Below are 21858 nucleotides of genomic sequence, written 5' to 3'. Positions count from 1 at the left end.
CTGCACTCCATTTGCAAAGGTTACATGACAAAGATAAATTAGAGGCCAAGCAGTCATGATGGTTGCAGGGGAGACTCGTACTGCTCCAGGTTGACGGTTGACAACGGAACCTTTGACCAGTGGTCTACCGAAACTTAAGGGGCATGGTTCCCCTCCCGACCCAGTCAGAAGCCTGCTGCCCGTGCAGTGTACTATGCTGATAGCCCCCCGGAGCCCGCAACGCCCCCCGCTTGCCCTCCCCGCATTCCCCCGAGACGCGGGGCTTTTGTTACGCCACTGCCTTTGACACTGCACTGCACCTGTGCTGCTGTGTGGGGGTATGCTCTACTCCATTTGGTGCGGCCCCGCGCGCTGTGCAGCGCGAAGACGCCACGTCGGCCCCATGCGCTCCATCAGAGGAGCTCGGCAGTGCCCCATGTGCACTGTATGGGCTTTTCTTTGCTGCCTGAGTGGTCTACGGTCCTGAATGTGCTGCACTCCATATGTTTCGCTGCTGTTGCACACACCGCGGCCCGTGTGCTCAGCACGAGCTCTAGGGCTCTCCATGCCCATTGGAAAGATTGATTTCCATGGCCCGAGGCAGCTCTGGTTATCAATGAGGGTTTGTGCTAATCCTGCGTTAGGGCGAATTTATTGTACAGGGAGTGCAGAATTATTAGGCAAGTTGTATTTTTGAGGATTAATTTTATTATTGAACAACAACCATGTTCTCAATGAACCCAAAAAACTCATTAATATCAAAGCTGAACATATTTGGAAGTAGTTTTTAGTTTGTTTTTAGTTTTAGCTATGTTAGGGGGATATCTGTGTGTGCAGGTGACTATTACTGTGCATAATTATTAGGCAACTTAACAAAAAAAAATATATACCCATTTCAATTATTTATTATTACCAGTGAAACCAATATAACATCTCAACATTCACAAATATACATTTCTGACATTCAAAAAAAAAAAAAAAAAAATCAGTGACCAATATAGCCACCTTTCTTTGCAAGGACACTCAAAAGCCTGCCATCCATGGATTCTGTCAGTGTTTTGATCTGTTCACCATCAACATTGCGTGCAGCAGCAACCACAGCCTCCCAGACACTGTTCAGAGAGGTGTACTGTTTTCCCTCCTTGTAAATCTCACATTTGATGATGGACCACAGGTTCTCAATGGGGTTCAGATCAGGTGAACAAGGAGGCCATGTCATTAGATTTCCTTCTTTTATACCCTTTCTTGCCAGCCACGCTGTGGAGTACTTGGACGCGTGTGATGGAGCATTGTCCTGCATGAAAATCATGTTTTTCTTGAAGGATGCAGACTTCTTCCTGTACCACTGCTTGAAGAAGGTGTCTTCCAGGAACTGGCAGTAGGACTGGGAGTTGAGCTTGACTCCATCCTCAACCCGAAAAGGCCCCACAAGCTCATCTTTGATGATACCAGCCCAAACCAGTACTCCACCTCCACCTTGCTGGCGTCTGAGTCGGACTGGAGCTCTCTGCCCTTTACCAATCCAGCCACGGGCCCATCCATCTGGCCCATCAAGACTCACTCTCATTTCATCAGTCCATAAAACCTTAGAAAAATCAGTCTTGAGATATTTCTTGGCCCAGTCTTGACATTTCAGCTTGTGTGTCTTGTTCAGTGGTGGTCGTCTTTCAGCCTTTCTTACCTTGGCCATGTCTCTGAGTATTGCACACCTTGTGCTTTTGGTCACTCCAGTGATGTTGCAGCTCTGAAATATGGCCAAACTGGTGGCAAGTGGCATCGTGGCAGCTGCACGCTTGACTTTTCTCAGTTCATGGGCAGTTATTTTGCGCCTTGGTTTTTCCACACGCTTCTTGCGACCCTGTTGACTATTTTGAATGAAACGCTTGATTGTTCGATGATCACGCTTCAGAAGCTTTGCAATTTTAGGAGTGCTGCATCCCTCTGCAAGATATCTCACTATTTTTGACTTTTCTGAGCCTGGCAAGTCCTTCTTTTGACCCATTTTGCCAAAGGAAAGGAAGTTGCCTAATAATTATGCACACCTGATATAGGGTGTTGATGTCATTAGACCACACCCCTTCTCATTACAGAGATGCACATCACCTAATATGCTTAATTGGTAGTAGGCTTTCGAGCCTATACAGCTTGGAGTAAGACAACATGCATAAAGAGGATGATGTGGTCAAAATACTCATTTGCCTAATAATTCTGCACTCCCTGTACATGTAATCTACGGCCCGTGGAGATCTAAACCATAACAGCAGGTCGTTCCAAATAAGGATTACAGCCCATTGGGCGGGCTTAGGCGCTCCCCCCCTCATTACTCCGGGGCACAGAAGGGAAAGGTCTGGGCCAGTGACGTCGAACGCATGGCAGTAATGAGTGAACCGGTGACTAGGACCAAAAACGGCAAATGGTATTTTAAATAAGAGCAAAAAAAGCATGACAGCTGGCAGATTACATCATAGAACACAACACCGTAAAGAAGGTGTTCTGGGTGGGAGTTGCTGGTCTGACGTGCTGAAGTTGGCGGGGGGAAGGTGTTATACAGTTTTAAAAATTGTCTGAATAAAATCAACATAGGGAGGCAAAATAATCCACCGATAAAGGTCTCATTTACTTGTTTAAGGATATGGGGCACGATTCTAAAGACAGACAGTGGGATTCTAATCGTACAGTGGGGCGGTCCAAGGGCACAGAACACTGCTAAGGACGCGGCCCAGGGCTCCATTTACAGGGGACAGAGACATATGCGCAAAGCAGAATTCAGAGGCAACGCATTTTTAGGAATCCACCGAGTCTGGAAAGGCAAGGCACTAAACGAAAAGGACACAGATCTGGACAGAGAGACACAGCAAGGGGTTCCAAAAACCAAGGACAGGGTTCCAACAGCACAGGGCTTCAAGGACACATGCTAAAGGTTCTAAGGGCAGAACAAAAATACTATCGAAACAGGATTCTTTAGATGCAGCTAAGAATTTGGAGCACAAAAGACACGAGTCCCCAGGGCAAACTGTTCATAAGTGTACAGGATTCAGCATTACACGGATGACTAAAGCATTACCATTCAAAGCACAATATCTTGCAGCTGAAATAATGAATGTCAAAACAACAATTCAATTCTATGTAATCACATGGATCCGTAAACCCATAGCACAATGCTTGTGTTGCGAGGACCTACATATCCCACCTGCCAAATGAAACAAAGCCACAAGGGGCAAGAAGACAAAAACAAAGGGAGAGAGGTGTGATCTCCTTCTGAGACTGCATCATTCAAAGGGTCTTGTCCACTCCAGTCTCCAGCGACAGTATCCAATCAATGACCTTGTTCTCAAAGCAGTGCTCGCAGTGGAAAGGATGGATCTATGGTCCAGCAGCAACAAGCTTTAAAAAAATCAGTTCTGAAACACGGCTCTCTCTGCCCTTATGTCTAAATGTCTTGATTTGTAAAAACACTTCAATGGATGTAAGGTGCTCAGCACACACAAATCGATCTGTCAGCCCTATCAACAAAGCCCTTTGATAAGGGCAGCTTTTGCCTGACAGTATCAAGAAGGTTCATGAGTGGTAGGTAACTTTTTTGGAGGGCCAAGATGGGAAGCCATTACTCTATTCGTTTTTCTTAAAGAAAGTGTACCTGTAGTAAAAGCCTTGTGTGCACACTCTTCATGGATTTCTACTTCAGCGTTTTCTCTTGAAAGCTTGTACAGTTATTTCTTTCCTAGAATGGGTGGTAGTTATTGTATAAGAGTTAAGACACGTATGTTCTGCTCCTAGGACCTATGTCCTGGTCTGCCATCTTGATTTCTCTTGAGCTTTTGATACTTTGTGTAGAGCATACTGGTGCTGTGAGAGCTGAATCGCTGAAATGGGCATAAGTTCCCACTTTGGTACTAGTAACAAAATGGTTACTTACCTATAGGTTTAGTTTTGCAGCTTGAAGAATTTTCTAGATACACACGCTGTGCATGATTCCACCACAGGCTGCTTGTAATCATTATTCAGCATCAACGTCTGGCACCATTTTTCCTCTTAAGGAGCGGTGTGTCTTGTTTGGTTTCTTTCCACATCTCCCAATCTCAATCAATTTTCAGCATCAAAGATGCATCTGAGGGACAACATCCAGCGATGGAAAGGGGTGACATATTTTGCACTCCTTACCTTTATGGTTATGGCACCCTTACGAGGGTCTCCAGAGTGTAATTTTGGTTCTTTTTAAACTATGTGACTAGGCTACTAAACAGTCTGCGTTTTAAATAGGATTATATTAACACATTAACTGCTATTATTGAGAGGTTACTGTGAGACTCCAACCTTGACGACATGGATGATTCAAACCTGTGAATCTATAAAAGATCCAATTCTGGAGAACAGCTGCAATACAGCCACCAAGAGTTCATCACTTATAAATGTCAGAATTCCCTCAGGGTGACTGATATCTAAGTTACTGCTTGTCTCTCTTAAAACATTAAAGGGTAAAAGAGTTACCGCTGTCCTAACAGAATACGAGTAGCATACATTTCAACTCTCATTTATCACATTTGTTCTCTTACTATTGACCAGAGATACATTTGACCATAAAACACAACTGATGTGTGTAACTCTTCTAACAACATCTCTCATTGGCCAGAGTCTGGGTCTTTCAATGAGGTGGGGAGACTGCAACTGGTGCAACATCAAATGAGAAATTTATATCAACTGCTGTTCTAATATTTATTGCCAAAGGCTCCCAAACTGACAACAATAAATAATTAAAACATGTGAATGTACAAAGATCAACGCTGGAGAAAGATCCATTTTCTATTAAAGACCTGAAGGTGTGATGCAGAGCTGTACCCTGCAAAGTGGCATGCATCATCTGACAAGGTGAGATAGTGTTTAATTCTTAAACAATGAGGTGTGTTACCTGCACAGGTGAGGCAGTGCTGTATCCTCCCATTGTGATAGGGACAGAGAACTGTTCCATGAAAACGGGCAATGTGCCCAGCTTCCCGGGGAAGACAAAGTCGAAGAGAGACCAAAGTTCCTTTAAGTTGTTTTGCATGGGTGATCCAGACAAGATGATCCGATGCGGTGTGCGGAACTGTAAAAAGAAAAAAAATCAAGAGTCAACATACGGAAAAGAAATAATGCCCTAGTGCATAGTCTAATGCTTTCTTCCCTCCTGCAGCTGCATTAAGTGTGGAAACGAGGATGGGTGAAGACATTAAGGGGTGTTTAAATCACAGTCTACAACATAATATTTGCGCTCCCAAATTGCAGTCATTGCATGGAGAGCCAGAGCAAGGAACTACGAAACTCTAAAAATGACAAAGGGATTGTACCGAGGCTCCCTACAAATCACACTGAATGTTCTTGAAGCCCAAGTGAGAAACGTCAGACAGGACAGACTAGCCGCTGTACAGAGCAACAACAACTTTCCACCTCCCACTTACTTAGAGCCTGTTAGGATGGAGAAACAGGACAAACAGCCACCACCACCGTCAATGCACTGAAAGACAGAGTGTGAGCAGTAGATCTGAGAAGAGACACAGAAGGGCTTTAGGCAACCAGACTGCTCCAATTCCGTACCCACTAATAAGCAGCAGGTTTTTCTGCAACAATCCTCTCAATCTACGACTTAACAAGCTAATGTGCTTGGATATGCAATGTGGAATCCACTTTTCCTTCGAAAGTGCTGCTCAGGGTGGCCACCTACTCTTGTCCTGCCCTAGAACCGGTGAGGGTTTTTATGAGTGAAACGTAGTGCCACTATACCAGAAATAGAGTAAATCAGAGCAACACTGGGCAAAGCAAACAATGCCATAACATTATCACTGGGTGGGGCACACAGTTTGACAATATTACAGTACAAGGACTGTCAATATGATCACACAAAGTCTACAGCTACGATGACACAAAGACTGTCACTGCAGTGCTATGCAATCCATCACTGCAGTGATGCCAAGTGTTGTAATATCACTGCACTGACAGTAGGTGTAGCACTGTATGCCACTGTTTTACCCCAGGTAGATGCTGGGTGGCTGAAAGAAATTTATCAAGGAGAGGCAGATACTGTGACACTGTCTGCATTCATATCCATCACAATGGGAATAATGGAAGCCGAGTGTCACACTAAGTCCCTTTCGGCGAGGACTCACGGGGAAATGGTTTGACTTAGAACCAGCTATAACGTAAGATGCTTCTAACTCCAGTGTGTGCAAGGTGGCCTGGGTACTGCTCACCACAGTGGCACCTGGCCTGTTGCTGTAGTGATGCTAGTGGTGCCCACAATTAACAATCCTGCAAGATACGGCCTAACAGTCTGTGGCTCCTACTAATAAGACTGAGGTATGGCATTGAGCCTGGGAGTGAACTTCACTAGGCACAGACCTAGATCTGTTTTCACTACGATGAAGTCTTGTATTTCCCACTTTGTTCTTACTGAACGAAGAACTCAGTTTGGTGCCCAGAGCGCAAAACTCGGGGTTCACCTGGCAGCTGCCGGGTCGTGGTACATTAACAGCTTGATGTAGGCACCTGGATTTCTGTGAACAGGCTTTTTATGGCCCCTAGTGTATGGTGTAAGTTAAACAGATTTCTCATATACAAACACTGAGCAAAATAATTTCATGAGTATTTGATGGGCAAGTTAGGGAAATAATTGCTAAATGGAAGATCAAATGATCTATGAGTTCCTGTGCGGAAACAACTGGCTCTTAAGTGTGGTTGGAAATATGGTTGATTCCTTTGATCTCAAGGTAGTGATGGCTGAGCATGGTTTTGGGCGTTTACTGGGATATTGGCTGTTCCTAAACCTAGCTGCAACATCGGTTCTGTTTGGCCCCTAGATTTCAGAGAGAAAGGAGGCCATAGGAGCCACTAGTTCTCGGTGTAGTTAAGCTCATTTTGGCTCTAGCGATCACTGCAGATTGGGACTATACTATCTACTGTGCCCCCAGCAGTGTGGCACGTTGCAACTCATTGATCTCTGTGCTGCCGGGCACTGAATGGTCCCCGAGTCTCAGTGGAGTGGGGTGTGTGTATGACCACTTCCTTGAAGTGCAGTGGGGGTTCCTTACGTGGTATGGGCCCAAACAGAGTATGGGCACTGTGCTCCTTCTTAGAGGGAGTGCAGTAACGGCACAATAACAGACCTGTATCCCACTAAAGGATTCAGTATGCCCCTATAGGTTTGGGCAAATGAGGCAATGTGTGGTTCTTAGGATGTGGGGTGCAGGGATTTTGCATGATCCTATCTCTCAGTGTTGCACGGAGAAAGCTCTTTGTGGCTTGTAGGCCTTAGTCAGGCGGAGGATCACAGCATCTAGGCTTGAATACACTGGGGACTTAGAATGAGCCCTTGACCTGACTATAGATGGGGACAGGTTTGTCATTGGTTTCAGTCATGTGGGGCTCTGCATGCTGCTTTTATCTCTGTGCAGTGAATGACTTAACCAATGCAGTGACGTTTGCACAAAGGTCTCAAGCACGTGCAGCTTTTGCTCACTCACCTGTTTACACGCCAGTGTCACGGCTGCATTGGGGTTGCGGATCTTGTGCCCCTCGTCCAAGATGACATAATGCCAATCATATCGCTGTATGCTCTCCTGCATAAGACGCACATAGGAGTACGAAGTGATGAGGATTCCACCGTAATTACCAATCTCACGGATCAACCGAGCCTGAAACCAAATGAGAAGCTCGGTGACTAGTAGGAATCTCAGCCCACTGCGAACTCAGGGCTCAGATAGAGACAAAAATGTGGTTAGAGACAAAACACATCACTAAGGCCCTGTGTGAAATGGGGCTAAAGCAAAAATGTTTGGTGATATTAACATAAAGCTGAATGCAGCAAACCATTCTAGATGATGTGTGTCAAAATGAACACTATTAGGGGTAGCTCTATATAAAAATAAAAAATGGCACTCAACATTCACACTTTCTATTTGATAATAAAAAAGTAAAATATATGAAAATTACACAACTACTGATTTGTATGGCACAGAATTTCTGTATGTCAATGCCTTTAATGCTTTCCTAAGGACAGCAGGCAGGCTGCTTAAGGCCCTGCAGTCCTACTGGCAGGTAGCAGCAGTCTGTGAGAAGCCATGTTTAGGGTGAGGTGCATCTGCCAGCTTCGGCAGACAGTAAATGCCACTATTCATCTGATATCCAGCCTAAGGGCTGGAGACCGCACCCTGCATCTGTTAGTGGTCATACTATGAGACTAGACGGAGTATGTAACAAGCAACATTACAAAATGTTTTTTTAAAGAAATTATGTTAAAAAGTAAGGTAATACTACCTTGGGTCAAGAGGTGGAGAGGCAAGTGGGAAATAATGTAAAAATATGTCCAAGAGACCAGTACGGCATCCGGATCCACCACTGTACCACCATTTCCCCACTGTTCACGTTAGACCAAGGGTAAAGAGAGAACGTTTTGTGCAGGAAGGAGAAGGCTAATGAATGGCAAATGTTTGTTATTTTAGAGAGAATATTTTGTCACTAAGGGCCCCCAACCCTGTCCCAAGAACGATCTGTGACACTTTGCTTCTTGGCAGTGAGAGGACAACTTCTATTGACAGAAGTTGCTAACTACCCTGAATGGCACCACAGGTGGAAAGTGCTACCTAAGCCCTGAAGGAAATAAAGACGACTAAGAGCTCAAACTACTGCAAACGGTTACGAAACCCCTTCTTCAATTAACGAAGGCACGTACATTTAGGATGTTTACTTCATTTTTTTTTTTTTACAGATCCACAATATCCCTACATTGAATGCCGCATCTCCATTATAGACATGCAGATGTAAAGGTAACATCACTACGTAGCCGATGACTCTGCGACTCAAAGGTGGAGTTAAGCACTTGACAGCTGGTTAGGCAGGCCATAGGGAAAATGGAGACTCAACCCGTAACCACTCTGGACTTGTGTATGCACAAGGAGATTCTCCGATCATTGGGACCAGCAAGATGCTGGGAATTTTCTCCGGGTCATGTGGCAATAGAGGTTTATTGGAGAGGACAAGTGACCGGTGACTGAACTTTGATCCTATATGCACATTCACAAGTGCCCTAGTTTGCTTGTCTCTCCAGTTGAGGTGTTGGCTGGGTAGTCTAAGCTTACACTAAATGGTGATTAGGGGTTTGGGCTCAGGTACATAAAGGTAGACCCAGAGGTATGCAGTTTAAAAACATGTACGTCTGTAATACGAACTTAGAAATAAGAGTAAATTACACAAACCACAATGGCAAACACTGGGAAATCAGAGACCAAATGGTTGGGGAGCTACTGTGAAAAAGATGTTCCACTTGGAATACGTCAAAAAACAGATATCATTAGTCAAATGAAAGGATTGTAGCCGTTGGCTCATGATTTGGGGAATCGGTAGTTTACTTATTTAGGCACAGTTGATGAAGGATGCAGAAGATAAATGTGCTAGCCAAGTCTATGCCAGCAGGCTGGTTTCTCTTTGGGCTAAAACTATAATGGAGTGGAACAGGGTGGTTTCAGAAAGTCTCAGCGCAACTGTCACTGCCTCGGGCTTACAGGTGTCCCCAAGTTTGCCTTAGCTACAGGTTGGTGCTTCTGAGAAATGCACAGAGGCTAAAGTACAGAGTACCTTCATGGTTTCAATTTTTATTTTATTTTAGGAGTACTGATCCTATACAGTAAATATCTCATGACTGGTTGGCTGGGTGACTGTTACAAATGACAAGGCATATTAGAGCCAGACATCTTGGGTGCCATTGAGCTTGGATTTCTTTGCAGATCATAAGCAGAGGAACGGGGACTATAAAGTTTCAAAATCTATTATACCAGGGTATCATTGTGAGTCTTTATGCACTTTCACATCCCACAAGGAAAAGGACAGACCTCCAGGCCTTTGTCTAACGTGACTTTCCACAGACCGGAAGCTACCCTGAGAGAGGAACAAAAGTGATGGACAAAGTCCTTGGATTACCCTCAGCCACTGATATTTTATCTACAATGCATTCCAGTCAATATTTTCTTTGCTCACTGTTGCGCTAATGACAGCGAACAGACATATGCAAATTGCCTGTTGACATCAGTAAGCAAATCAAATTTGGTTCTGTTATTGCTCCTGAGCTGACCCACCTCATAAAGCAGGGGCCAAAGTTACACCTCTTTAACACACAGAAAAAGTATTCCTAGTATCAAATGAGGACACTGCATAGTCTTCCTCGCTCGTTATTAGGAAGCATCTCATATGGTTGAGGGATTGCAAGTTCAGAATTCTGTTCCCTTGAGGTACAAAAACAGTTTTGTCTTTATGGAACAATGGTGTAATAACCTCTTTTTCCTCTTCTGGCTAATCTGGCCTTATAGAGGCTCAAGTATTACACCTTAATCGTATACAAGTACTTCCATAATACAGTGACCACACCCAACAATATGAAAATCAGGCATTGCAATGGCACGGTCTATAATGCCTGAGCAATACTAGTATGCCAAAACCCACATTGGGGAGCTTCGTAAAGCACTAATGCCATTTCGGAATCCCTCTTACCACATAAACTAGAAGTGCACGCAAAAATCCATATTACCACAGTATATCGAGTAACACTGCTCTAGAAGTATTCTCTCTCTGGTAAGTAAATAAGTGCAACCATGCATATTGTCCAGGTTTGTATAACAACATTCTGATGCCCAAATACACATTGTCCCGGTGTTAACAACGCCACTGTCAAGTCAGGAATCTAACAGAGCCACTATGCAAATCCCTATTTTAATGTAAACACCACTGCCATTGTTCTATCATCCTCAACTTGCAACCCACCCGCCCATCCTCCTACTCACTGTGGCCTGTACTATAATGATTATTGGGGAATGCAGCTGGATGCGCTTGGACAATTCCACATGCGCCTGTACCAAGTGACTGCTGAAGTCAGGCATGTGAGACGGTGCTTCCTTCTTCCTGTTTTTGCTCCTTCAAAGGTCATGTAAAACTTCTGCCTCATGCTTGTGCTTGGCAAGCCTGTCGATAAATCCTACGCACATGCACCCGAACTCATGCACATGCGCTGTAGTGCCGGTATACATACTGCTTGTTTATCCTATCCAAGAAAACAAGCTATGTGTAATGGACACAGTTTGTGTCAATGGTTGTGGCTAGAATGGGGGTCATGGTTGCTTCCAAACTAGGATCTTGGTAAACCATAAACCCCTAAAAACAGATCCCTAGTTGGCACCCGACTGGGACATGACAGACTATCTGAATGACTAATCTTGTTCTGTGCATGAAAACCTAAAGATGTCGGACAAGCATGAGTTACTACCTCTTGCCTTCACTACTTTCCTTTTCTGTGATCCCTATGATTATTCTCATGTTGTCTGAGCTTTATGTTTACGATGTGCACAACCACAATAGACAACAAACCAGAGAAATTAAACAAATATTCGTTTTTAGGTGTTAAAGCCAGGTTTTGGCTTGTTGTGGAAGGAAACGTGCATCTCCATACTACATATGGTGGGAGGCAAAAGCACCTATGGTTGGCTGATAAGGATGGGATAACAGAATTTTCTAAACCAGTATCTCGGACAAGAAGTTGCCAAAGAAATAGGACTGCAATTTGACAGCTTTATAACAAAACCCACTGGCACTGAAGGACTCTAACGACAAATGGAGAACACAGGATAGGCACGTGTGCAGTAATTACACAGAATCCTCAAATAGGAATCGAATTTCTATCTGCATATTGTGTATTTGTTATAGCTTGCGGGGTCTGTTTCATCATAAGAATTATGGTTCGATATGCACATTACCCAGTGTAGGTAGACAGAACAAGCGGCGACAATCATTTTGTCTAATACGTGGAGACCCGTCTTTGGAGCTGGGTTTGGTCACGCAGAGAGCATCAATCACAGGTAGCACTGTAACGACCAAGTGGCTGAGGTCAATGTGATCCAGGGCCTCGGGGCCTGCTGCATACTCGGCCCTTACCTACCTGATGAAGGCTGCATCAGGGTCAGTCTGACATGAGGTGAAGCAGAGTTCTTATTTTTAAAAACATCCCTGTCAAGCTACTTAATAAATTATCTCACTAGAGAGAGAGGAGGTAGGTGTAAAGTTTGACAAACCCTCTGTCAAAACCATGCATGTTCGGTTCAGCGTTTCAGGCCACGGGCAGAAAACCAAAATCATGGCCTGGGTCACGTTGACCTACTCTGACCTGATGTAACCTTTTGAAGACGAGTGTGACTAAATTCAGTAATCAAAAAGTTGTGGTGCATAACGCCTCATTTAATTACTCCCCCGATCATTACAAGACTTAATTACTCTATTGTTATCTACCCGTATTATGTAACCCCGGGCCCTGCCGAACGCATTCACCCATCCACGTAGTCGGTAGGCACACACCACTTTTTCTCTCCCATATGAAATCGCTTTCTATCCGAGCACGGTATTCGATTCCCACCCTCGCTGAACCCCACCCAGCCGCCCATCGGAGCCAAAGTCTTTGCGCGGTATCCCGCCTGTCTGTATTTTGTGACCTTTCACATGTCCTTGTACTGTGTAGTCTCTGGGCCCAACAACGCCCTAGCTGCAGCCTCCATCCTTCTCCGCTGCGCGATCCGCCTCATCACTGAACCACTGACGGAGGTTCCCGCGCTCCCGGCGCCTCGGGACACACCGTGGCAGACCTCGGAATTGAAAAGCTCCTGAACATGTCACCTTTGCTGGTGTTGGCGGCACGCGCTGAATAGTGTTGTCTGTAATGAGGCGGCTGCTGTCACCACAAGATGTTGTGTGGATGGGCTGCTCCCGCCGGAGGGCACGGGAGACCCCCAGCTCCTGGAAGCCGACGCCAGACAAAACAGCACTCATTAATCAGACTGTCAAGCACGGGAACGGCCATTTACAGCAAACAGCTCCTTCCTGCACACATTACCCTGCCTTTAATTAATTACAACCTCCTTCAAGGCAAACCTTTAATAAACAGCCATTTGTGCTGACGGAGTGGAATCAAAGTGCTAGCATCGCAGCCGCAGAGTGCACAGAACTGTGCGGGCAACAAGCCTCCAGAGAGTGCACCGAGGGTTGTGACCTGGTCCGAGAGCTGCACGCGCAGCAAGTCCTCTGGGACTATTGACCAGAAGCCTCAAGGAAGTACACCGAGTGTTACGATCTGTTCCAAGAGATGCACCCCAGCTAGGCCTCTGGGGCCGGTGATCTGATGCAGAAGTACGCTGAATGTTGCACTTGAAGACAGCCTTCCTGGCTTGCATTGGGAGTCGAGCTGCACGTTCTCTAGCCCTAAAGAGTACCACGTGCGCACGTGCACAAGACCATCACAGTTCACTCAGAAGGTATCCCGATACAATGAAGTTGCTCGTGACGCGAGATCTCCAGATTGCACTGGTACACACTCATGCATACTTCCCTTATTCTAAAAAAAAAAAAAAAAACTCAGCAGACACTTGAAAAAATCATCTAACTGCCTAGAGGTTATTGTTTTGTACCGCTCTTCAACCTTGATAAACGGCTCCGTGCACGAAATGGCGTTCAAGCCAATGCCTGTCTGTGCCACTGGTAGTTTTGTTGTGAGAGCATGTATGCCAGAGAGCGGCAATGACAGTGTTAGTAAGCATCTAGAAACGGACAGCAAACTAGTCTCTAATGGACTAGAAAGGGCACACATGAGAGGCTAAAACAATCCTACGGGGCATGTCTGCTAGGCTACGAGCACATCAACGGATTGCCCTTTCCTACCCCTTTTCATTCCATGTACTACCCCTTCCTGTAGGATTACTGCAAGCCCTAAAGAGCCAAATCCAGCACCACAATGAAGGGCAGTTAAATTACAACCAATTCTGTCATTTACTGATCACTTTCCAGGAATTATACCTAGAGATGAAGAATACCTCACTGTCAGAAACACAAAATACAGATACTAGCTCACTAAAGAATATGGAAGCAAGCAAATGGAGATCGAAACAGCTCGACAAATAGAAACGGAACGTCAGAAAGGTAACAGTGGACAGATAAACGGCGAGGTTACATTTCTCTTGCACCCTACACAGCATACAGATATCAGAGAATCAGGTTATATTATCTTCTCAGCTAAGGAAAATAAATCACAAGACAAAGTGAAGAAAACTCTAGATCACCCTAGGAGAACAGAGTGGTAACTGAAATTACTGGCAGACATGCTACAACCGATCAAGGATTTAGACACGAAAGACAAGATCTCCTACCACAGTAAACTGCATGCACGTTTGAGTGAAAGAAGAAACACCTTGGTCATGACAGTGTCCCTTCTGCTTTGTGAGGAGCTGGGTTAGGGGAATGGCCGGACGACTCTTTTTCAGGTCCATTTTGGGAGAAGGCTAATCCTGATTTTGGTGAGAATTTATCTCAGGTTTAGTGTTTCCCTACGAATTTTGTGATTATAGCAAACAACTTCATTTTTGTGGCCTAAGAACAGCAAACCGTCATATTGCTGCCAGATATGTTTACTTGTGTTCCGATTTTCTCTAACCCCTAGTATATTTACAAGTGGGCACCTTTGTATAATATCAAGGAATTATCAACATTTTAACGCTGCGTTTCTGCAAATTGGTCATGTGTTGTACACTAACTTTGGCTGCATTTGTAGAACTGTACAGAATACAAAATATCCAGCCGGGATAAATCTATGCAAAATATCTAAGAAAAAAACTCAATTTTTTACTGAATCGTAATTTCTTTTATTACAAATACATCACTTCAAGCCTAGTGTCAACTGATCACCTATCTAACTAAATCATCTAAGTCTAAATATATAAATCCAAAGCAGACCCGGAATTACAAACAAGCACTGTGATACATAAAATATAGGCTGCTAAACCATCAAGTAGCGAGCAGTCAGAAATGGAACCAGGGTATCCTCTTACAGAACAGAAAAGAAATAAGAAGCAACTTTGTTTCCCCGTTGAATGAAATGATCCAAAACCAATGCTCTGCAGTACTGCATTGGTCTTTGCAACATGCATATAATTTGCATATAGTGTTTTTATGACAATGAAACCCTAGAGTTTTCAAGTAGTTGCTGCTTTACACCAGTGTGGACAAATCATCCAAAGGCAGAAGGCTTCCTTGCTGCAAGGCTAGATGCGCAACTTTAGAGGCAGTGCATCTTGCATTTTCAGAAGCATGGAGTTAAAACTGTGACAATGTGCCCGTGAAACAGAGGGTTATGTTATTGCTCACAAAAAATTTAAATTTTTAGTTTTTTCCCCTCAAATTTCAAATGCTAGAGGTTTCGCAGGCAGAGGATGGAAATCCATTCCATATGGTAGGGCCCCCTTCAGCAAATCTCAATCATTTTACGGTTGTGTTACCAAATCGATTTTTTCCAACTAAATGTTGGATTCAAGCCCTTCATGTGCGTGCCAATGCATGACGAGCATTTTCTGAAGATATTTAGGAAGGCTGTCCTTTAAGAGATTTGAATGATTTATTTAATTGGGTTAACACTCAAAATAATGTCAGCACAATCTTGGTAGTGTAGGAGTTTGATGGAAGAGAGCTGTAACTGCATTAGGTGCATCATTTTACATCTTTTGTTTGTAGAAGCTGTAGTTTTTCAGTAAGTAGACAAAGAGAGGAAGTTGCCAAGGCAAATTTTGACTACAATTGTTACCTGAACATCCGTGGTTCTCTTTTTTTTTTATTTTTTAATTAAAGCCTTATCTAACTAATGCAGATTTAGGTATTTTCTTTTTGTTTTTCCGTGATCAATTCAAAGTTGACCAGGGTTTTGACTTTTGTTTGGGATTTTATGAGGCAGCCACCCAAACTGATTACTTTGGAGAGATCATTTAGATGAAAGGCCTTGGTACTGCAAGTAGTACAATTTCGGTTTTGTTAGTGTTGAGACTCACTCAGCTGGCACCCTTCCACTTCTTTATGGCCGATAGATGACCATTTGGGAGTGTTATTTAGAAGACAGTAATTTAGAGGCTTACATTGAAGTTGGAGCGTGTGAGGTCAGAGGGTATGTCATGATTTTATGAGTGTATGAGGCAGGCAAGTGTCATGAGAATGTGTGGGGGTGGGATGAACGTCACAATTTGCTAAGCAATTCAATAACATACTTCCATGATACGCCCAACATCACATTTCCCAAGCAATACTTTGGGATCCTCACCAAAGTAATACAATAGCTTGATATGCCCACCACTGCCATCCTGCCTACCCAACCGCTAAGGTACTCATTACTACATGCATACAGTTTTTCATATCTATTTCACACATGCCAACAAGGACCCTCCTTACTCACCTGTCATATACACTGCAGTCAGTTCCATGCACCTTTGTTGTGCAGATTTCTAGCCTAGTAGCACCGCCCTTGTGGGGTGAAAGGTGAGTGCATTCCCGGAATTTCTATAAAAAGATGGATTTCCAAGGGGATGGTTCTTCATTCCTGTGGTCCTCAAACATGAAGGAGACACCAGCCTTGAGGGGACTCGGGGTCTTCTTAACTCATTGCCATGGGGGTTCAGTGAATAAAGTGCCCCATATACCTGCAAATCCACGGCCTCGAGTAACACTCTGCAAAAGTAGTCAACATCTCAAAATATCCAGTGTCAATCAGGCATATGTGAATATATATGGAAAATGTCACTTACCCAGTGTACATCTGTTCGTGGCATGAGACGCTGCAGATTCACATGCTTTGCACATCCCGCCATCTAGTGTTGGGCTCGGAGTGTTACAAGTTGTTTTTCTTCGAAGAAGTCTTTTCGAGTCACAAGATTGAGGGACTCCTCCCCTTTCGGCTCCATTGCGCATGGGCGTCGACTCCATCTTAGATTGTTTTCCCCGCAGAAGGTGAGGTAGGAGTTGTGTATTACAGTAATAGTGCCCATGCAATGGAGTAAATATGTATGTACATAATGTAGTTTAAGGTGATATATTTACAAATTTATAAATGTTCAAGATCAACTTCGAAACGGCTACAGGCTCCCGGGGAGGCGGGTGGGCGCATGTGAATCTGCAGCGTCTCATGCCACGAACAGATGTACACTGGGTGTAGGAAGTTGGCTCTGTATGCACTATTTCAAAGTAAGGAATAGTATGCACAGAGTCCAAGGGTTCCCCTTAGAGGTAAGATAGTGGCAAAAAGAGAAAATACTAATGCTCTATTTTGTGGTAGTGTGGTCGAGCAATAGGCTTATCAAAGGAGTAGTGTTAACATTTGTTGTACACACACAGGCAATAAATGAGGAACACACACTCAGAGACAATTCCAGGCCAATAGGTTTTTGTATAGAAAAATATATTTTCTTAGTCTATTTTAAGAACCACAGGTTCAAATTTTACATGTAATACTTTGAATGAAAGGTATTGCAGGTAGGTACTTTAGGAACTTTGAATAATCACAATAGCATATATACTTTTCAAATAAATCACATATAGCTATTTTAAAACTAGACACTTAGTGCAATTTTCACAGTTCCTAGGGGGAGTAAGAGTTTGTTAGTTCTTGCAGGTAAGTAAACCACCTACGGGGTTCAAGTTTGGGTCCAAAGTAGCCCACCTTTGGGGGTTCAGAGCACCCCCAAAGTTACCACACCAGCAGCTCAGGGCCGGTCAGGTGCAGAGTTCAAAGTGGTGCCCAAAACGCATAGGCTTCAATGGAGAAGGGGGTGCCCCGGTTCTAGTCTGCCAGCAGGTAAGTACCTGCGTCTTCGGAGGGCAGACCAGGGGGGGTTTTGTAGGGCACCGGGGGGGGGGGACGACACAAGTTAGCACAGGAAGTACACCCTCAGCAGCACGGGGGCGGCCGGGTGCAGTGTGCAAACACACGTCGGGTTTCCAATGGAAATCAATGGGAGACCAAGGGGTCTCTTCAGCGATGCAGGCAGGCAAGGGGGGGGGGCTCCTTGGGGTAGCCAACACCTGGGCAAGGGAGAGGGCCTCCTGGTGGTCACTCCTGCACTGGAGTTCCGATCTTTCAGGTCCTGGGGGCTGTGGGTGCAGAGTCTTTTCCAGGCGTCGGGATATGGGAGTCAGGCAGTCGCGGTCAGGGGGAGCCTCGGGATTCCCTCTGCAGGCGTCGCTGTGGGGGCTCAGGGGAGGGCAACTCTGGCTTCTCACAGTCTCGTAGTCGCCGGTGAGTCCTCCCTGAAGTGTTGTTTCTCCACAAGTCGAGCCGGGGGCGTCGGGTGCAGAGTAGCAAGTCTCACGCTTCCGGCGGGAAACGCAGTTGTCTTGAAGTTGCTTCTTTGGAAACAAAGTTGCAGTCTTGGGTGAACAGAGCCGCTGTCCTCTGGAGTTTCTTGGTCCTTCTAGAGCAGGGCAGTCCTCTGAGGATTCAGAGGTCGCTGGTCCTGGGGAAAGTGTCGCTGGAGCAGTGTCTTTAGAAGTGGGGAGACAGGCCGGTAGAGCTGGGGCCAAAGCAGTTGGTGTCTCCGTCTTATCTGCAGGGTTTTTCAGCTCAGCAGTCCTCTTCTTCTTAGGTTGCAGGAATCGGAGTTCCTAGGTTCAGGGGAGCCCCTAAATACAGAATTTAGGGGTGTGTTTAGGTCAGGGAGGGCAGTAGCCAATGGCTACTAGCCCTGAGGGTGGCTACACCCTCTTTGTGCCTCCTCCCAAGGGGAGGGGGTCACATTCCTATCCCTATTGGGGGGATCCTCCATCTGCAAGATGGAGGATTCCTAAAAGTCAGAGTCACTTCAGCTCAGGTTGCCTTAGGGGCTGTCCTGACTGGTCAGTGACTCCTCCTTGTTTTTCTCATTATCTCCTCCGGTCTTGCCGCCAAAAGTGGGGCCGTGGCTGGAGGGGGCGGGCAACTCCACTAGCTGGAATGCCCTGTGGTGCTGTAACAAAGGGGGGGGGGAGCCTTTGAGGCTCACCGCCAGGTGTTACAGTCCTGCAATGGGGAGGTGATAAGCATCTCCACCCAGTACAGGCTTTGTTACCAGCCACAGAGTGACAAAGGCACTCTCCCCATGTGGCCAGCAACATGTCTCGAGTGTGGTAGGCTGCTAAAACCAGTCAGCCTACACGGGTAGTTGGTTAAGGTTTCAGGGGGCATCTCTAAGGTGCCCTCTGGGGTGTATGTTACAATACAATGTACACTGGCATCAGTGTGCATTTATTGTGCTGAGAAGTTTGATACCAAACTTCCCAGTTTTCCGTGTAGCCATTATGGTGCTGTGGAGTTCGTGTTTGACAGACTCCCAGACCATATACTCTTATGGCTACCCTGCACTTACAATGTCTAAGGTTTTGCTTAGACACTGTAGGGGCACAGTGCTCATGCACTGGTGCCCTCACCTATGGTATAGTGCACCCTGCCTTAGGGCTGTAAGGCCTGCTAGAGGGATGACTTATCTATACTGCATAGGCAGTGTGAGGTTGGCATGGCACCCTGAGGGGAGTGCCATGTCGACTTACTCGCTTTGTCCTCACCAGCACACACAAGCTGGCAAGCAGTGTGTCTGTGCTGAGTGAGGGGTCCCCAGGGTGGCATAAGACATGCTGCAGCCCTTAGAGACCTTCCCTGGCATCAGAGCCCTTGATACCAGAGGTACCAGTTACAAGGGTCTTACCTGGATGCCAGGGTGTGCCAATTGTGTAAACAAAAGTACAGGTTAGGGAAAGAACACTGGTGCTGGGGCCTGGTTAGCAGGCTTCAGCTCACTTTCAAATCAAAACATAGCATCAGCAAAGGCAAAAAGTCAGGGGGTAACCATGCCAAGGAGGCATTTCCTTACACTGGGTAAATGACATTTTCCGTTCGATGGCATGTGTAGCTGCAGATACACATGCTTTGCATAGACTAGTAAGCAGTTATCCCCCCCAAAAGCGGTGGTTCAGCCTGTAGGAGTTGAAGTTGTTTGAAACAAAGTTCGTAGTACTGCCTGGCCTACTGTGGCTTGTTGTGCTGTTAACACATCCACGCAATAGTGCTTGGTAAATGTATGAGGTGTAGACCATGTGGCTGCTTTACATATCTCAGTCATTGGAATGTTTCCTAGAAAGGCCATAGTAGCACCTTTCTTTCTAGTTGAGTGTGCCTTTGGTGTAATAGGCAGTTGTCTCTTTGCTTTGAGATAACAGGTTTGAATGCATTTAACTATCCATCTAGCAATGCCTTGTTTGGAAATTGGATTTCCTGAATGAGGTTTTTGGAAAGCAACAAATAATTGTTTAGTTTTCCGAATTTGTTTGGTTCTGTCAATGTAGTACATTAACGCTCTTTTGATGTCTAATATATGTAGTGCTCTCTCAGCTACAGATGCTGGTTGTGGGAAGAACACTGGTAGTTCTACTGTTTGATTCAAGTGGAACGGTGATATGACTTTTGGTAAAAACTTTGGATTTGTCCGTAGAACTACTTTATGCTTATGTATTTGAATAAATGGTTCTTGTATGGTAAATGCTTGTATTTCACTTACTCTTCTTAGAGATGTGATGGCAATTAGAAATGCAACTTTCCATGTTAAATATTGCATTTCACATGAGTACATGGGCTCAAAAGGTGGCCCCATGAGTTGTGTTAAGACAATGTTGAGGTTCCATGAAGGAACTGGTGGTGTTCTTGGTGGTATAATTCTTTTTAGGCCTTCCATAAAGGCTTTTATGACTGGTATCCTAAATAGTGAAGTTGAGTGGGTAATTTGTAGGTAAGCTGAAATTGCAGTAAGATGTATCTTAATGGATGAAAAAGCTAGTTTTTACTTTTGCAAATGTAGCAAGTAGCTTACGATGTCTTTAGCAGATGCGTTTAAGGGTTGAATTTGATTATTATGGCAATAATCAACAAACCTCTTCCACTTATTTACATAGCAATGTCTAGTGGTTGGTTTTCTAGCTTGTTTTATGACTTCCATACATTCCTGTGTAAGGTCTAAGTGTCCGAACTCTAAGACTTCAGGAGCCAAATTGCTAGATTCAGCGATGCTGGATTGGGGTGTCTAATCTGTTGATTGTGTTGAGTTAACAGATCTGGTCTGTTTGGTAGTTTGATATGAGGCACTACTGAGAGTTCTAGTAGTGTTGTGTACCAAGGTTGTCTTGCCCAAGTTGGTGCTATGAGTATGAGTTTGCGTTTGTTTTGACTCAACTTGTTTACTAGATATGGAAGGAGTGGGAGAGGGGGAAAAGCGTATGCAAATATCCCTGACCAACTCATCCATAACGCATTGCCCAGAGATTGATCTTGTGGGTACCTGGATGCGAAGTTTCGGCATTTTGCGTTTTCTTTTGTTGCAAACAGGTCTATTTGTGGTGTTCCCCAATTTTGGAAGTAAGTGTGTAGTACTTGGGGGTGAATCTCCCATTCGTGGATCTGTTGGTGATCCCGAGAGAGATTGTCTGCTAACTGATTCTGAATTCCTGGAATGAAATGTGCTATTAGGCGAATGTGGTTGTGTATCGCCCAATGCCCTATTTTCTGTGTTAGGAGACACAACTGTGTTGAGTGTGTCCCTCCCTGTTTGTTTAGGTAATACATTGTTGTCATATTGTCTGTTCTGACAAGAATGTGTTTGTGGCTTATTATTGGTTGAAATGCTTTTAACGCTAGAAATACTGCCAATAGTTCTAAGTGATTTATGTGAAACTGTTTTTGTCGAGAGTCCCATTGTCCCTGAATGCTGTGTTGATTGAGGTGTGCTCCCCACCCTATCATGGAGGCATCTGTAGTTATTACGTATTGAGGCACTGGGTCTTGAAAAGGCCGCCCTTGGTTTAAATTTATATTGCTCCACCATTGAAGCGAGGTGTATGTTTGGCAGTCTATCAACACTAGATCTAGAAGTTGACCCTGTGCCTGTGACCATTGTGATGCTAGGCACTGTTGTAAGGGCCGCATGTGCAATCTTGCGTTTGGGACAATGGCTATGCATGAGGACATCATGCTTAGGAGTTTCATTACTATTT

The 21858-nt window shown here is 44.8% G+C and overlaps 1 protein-coding gene across 3 annotated transcripts in view; it reads right to left on the bottom strand.

Annotated features, from left to right (window-relative positions):
- The window catches only part of ERCC6 (ERCC excision repair 6, chromatin remodeling factor), a 208535-nt gene that overhangs the window by 104342 nt on the left and 82335 nt on the right, over positions 1-21858 (bottom strand). For all 3 annotated transcript variants that reach the window (XM_069240869.1, XM_069240870.1, XM_069240871.1), the window contains exons 9-10: positions 7473-7643; positions 4886-5062 (exon numbers count right to left, since the gene is read on the bottom strand). In XM_069240869.1, the coding sequence (XP_069096970.1) occupies positions 4886-5062; positions 7473-7643 (348 nt within the window). The remainder of the gene's footprint in view (positions 1-4885; positions 5063-7472; positions 7644-21858) is intronic.

The sequence above is a fragment of the Pleurodeles waltl genome, chromosome 6 (assembly GCF_031143425.1).
Source record: "Pleurodeles waltl isolate 20211129_DDA chromosome 6, aPleWal1.hap1.20221129, whole genome shotgun sequence".
NCBI lineage: Eukaryota > Metazoa > Chordata > Amphibia > Caudata > Salamandridae > Pleurodeles > Pleurodeles waltl.
Note: the sequence above shows the minus strand (reverse complement) of the source record. Positions and strands in the feature narration are given on the sequence as shown.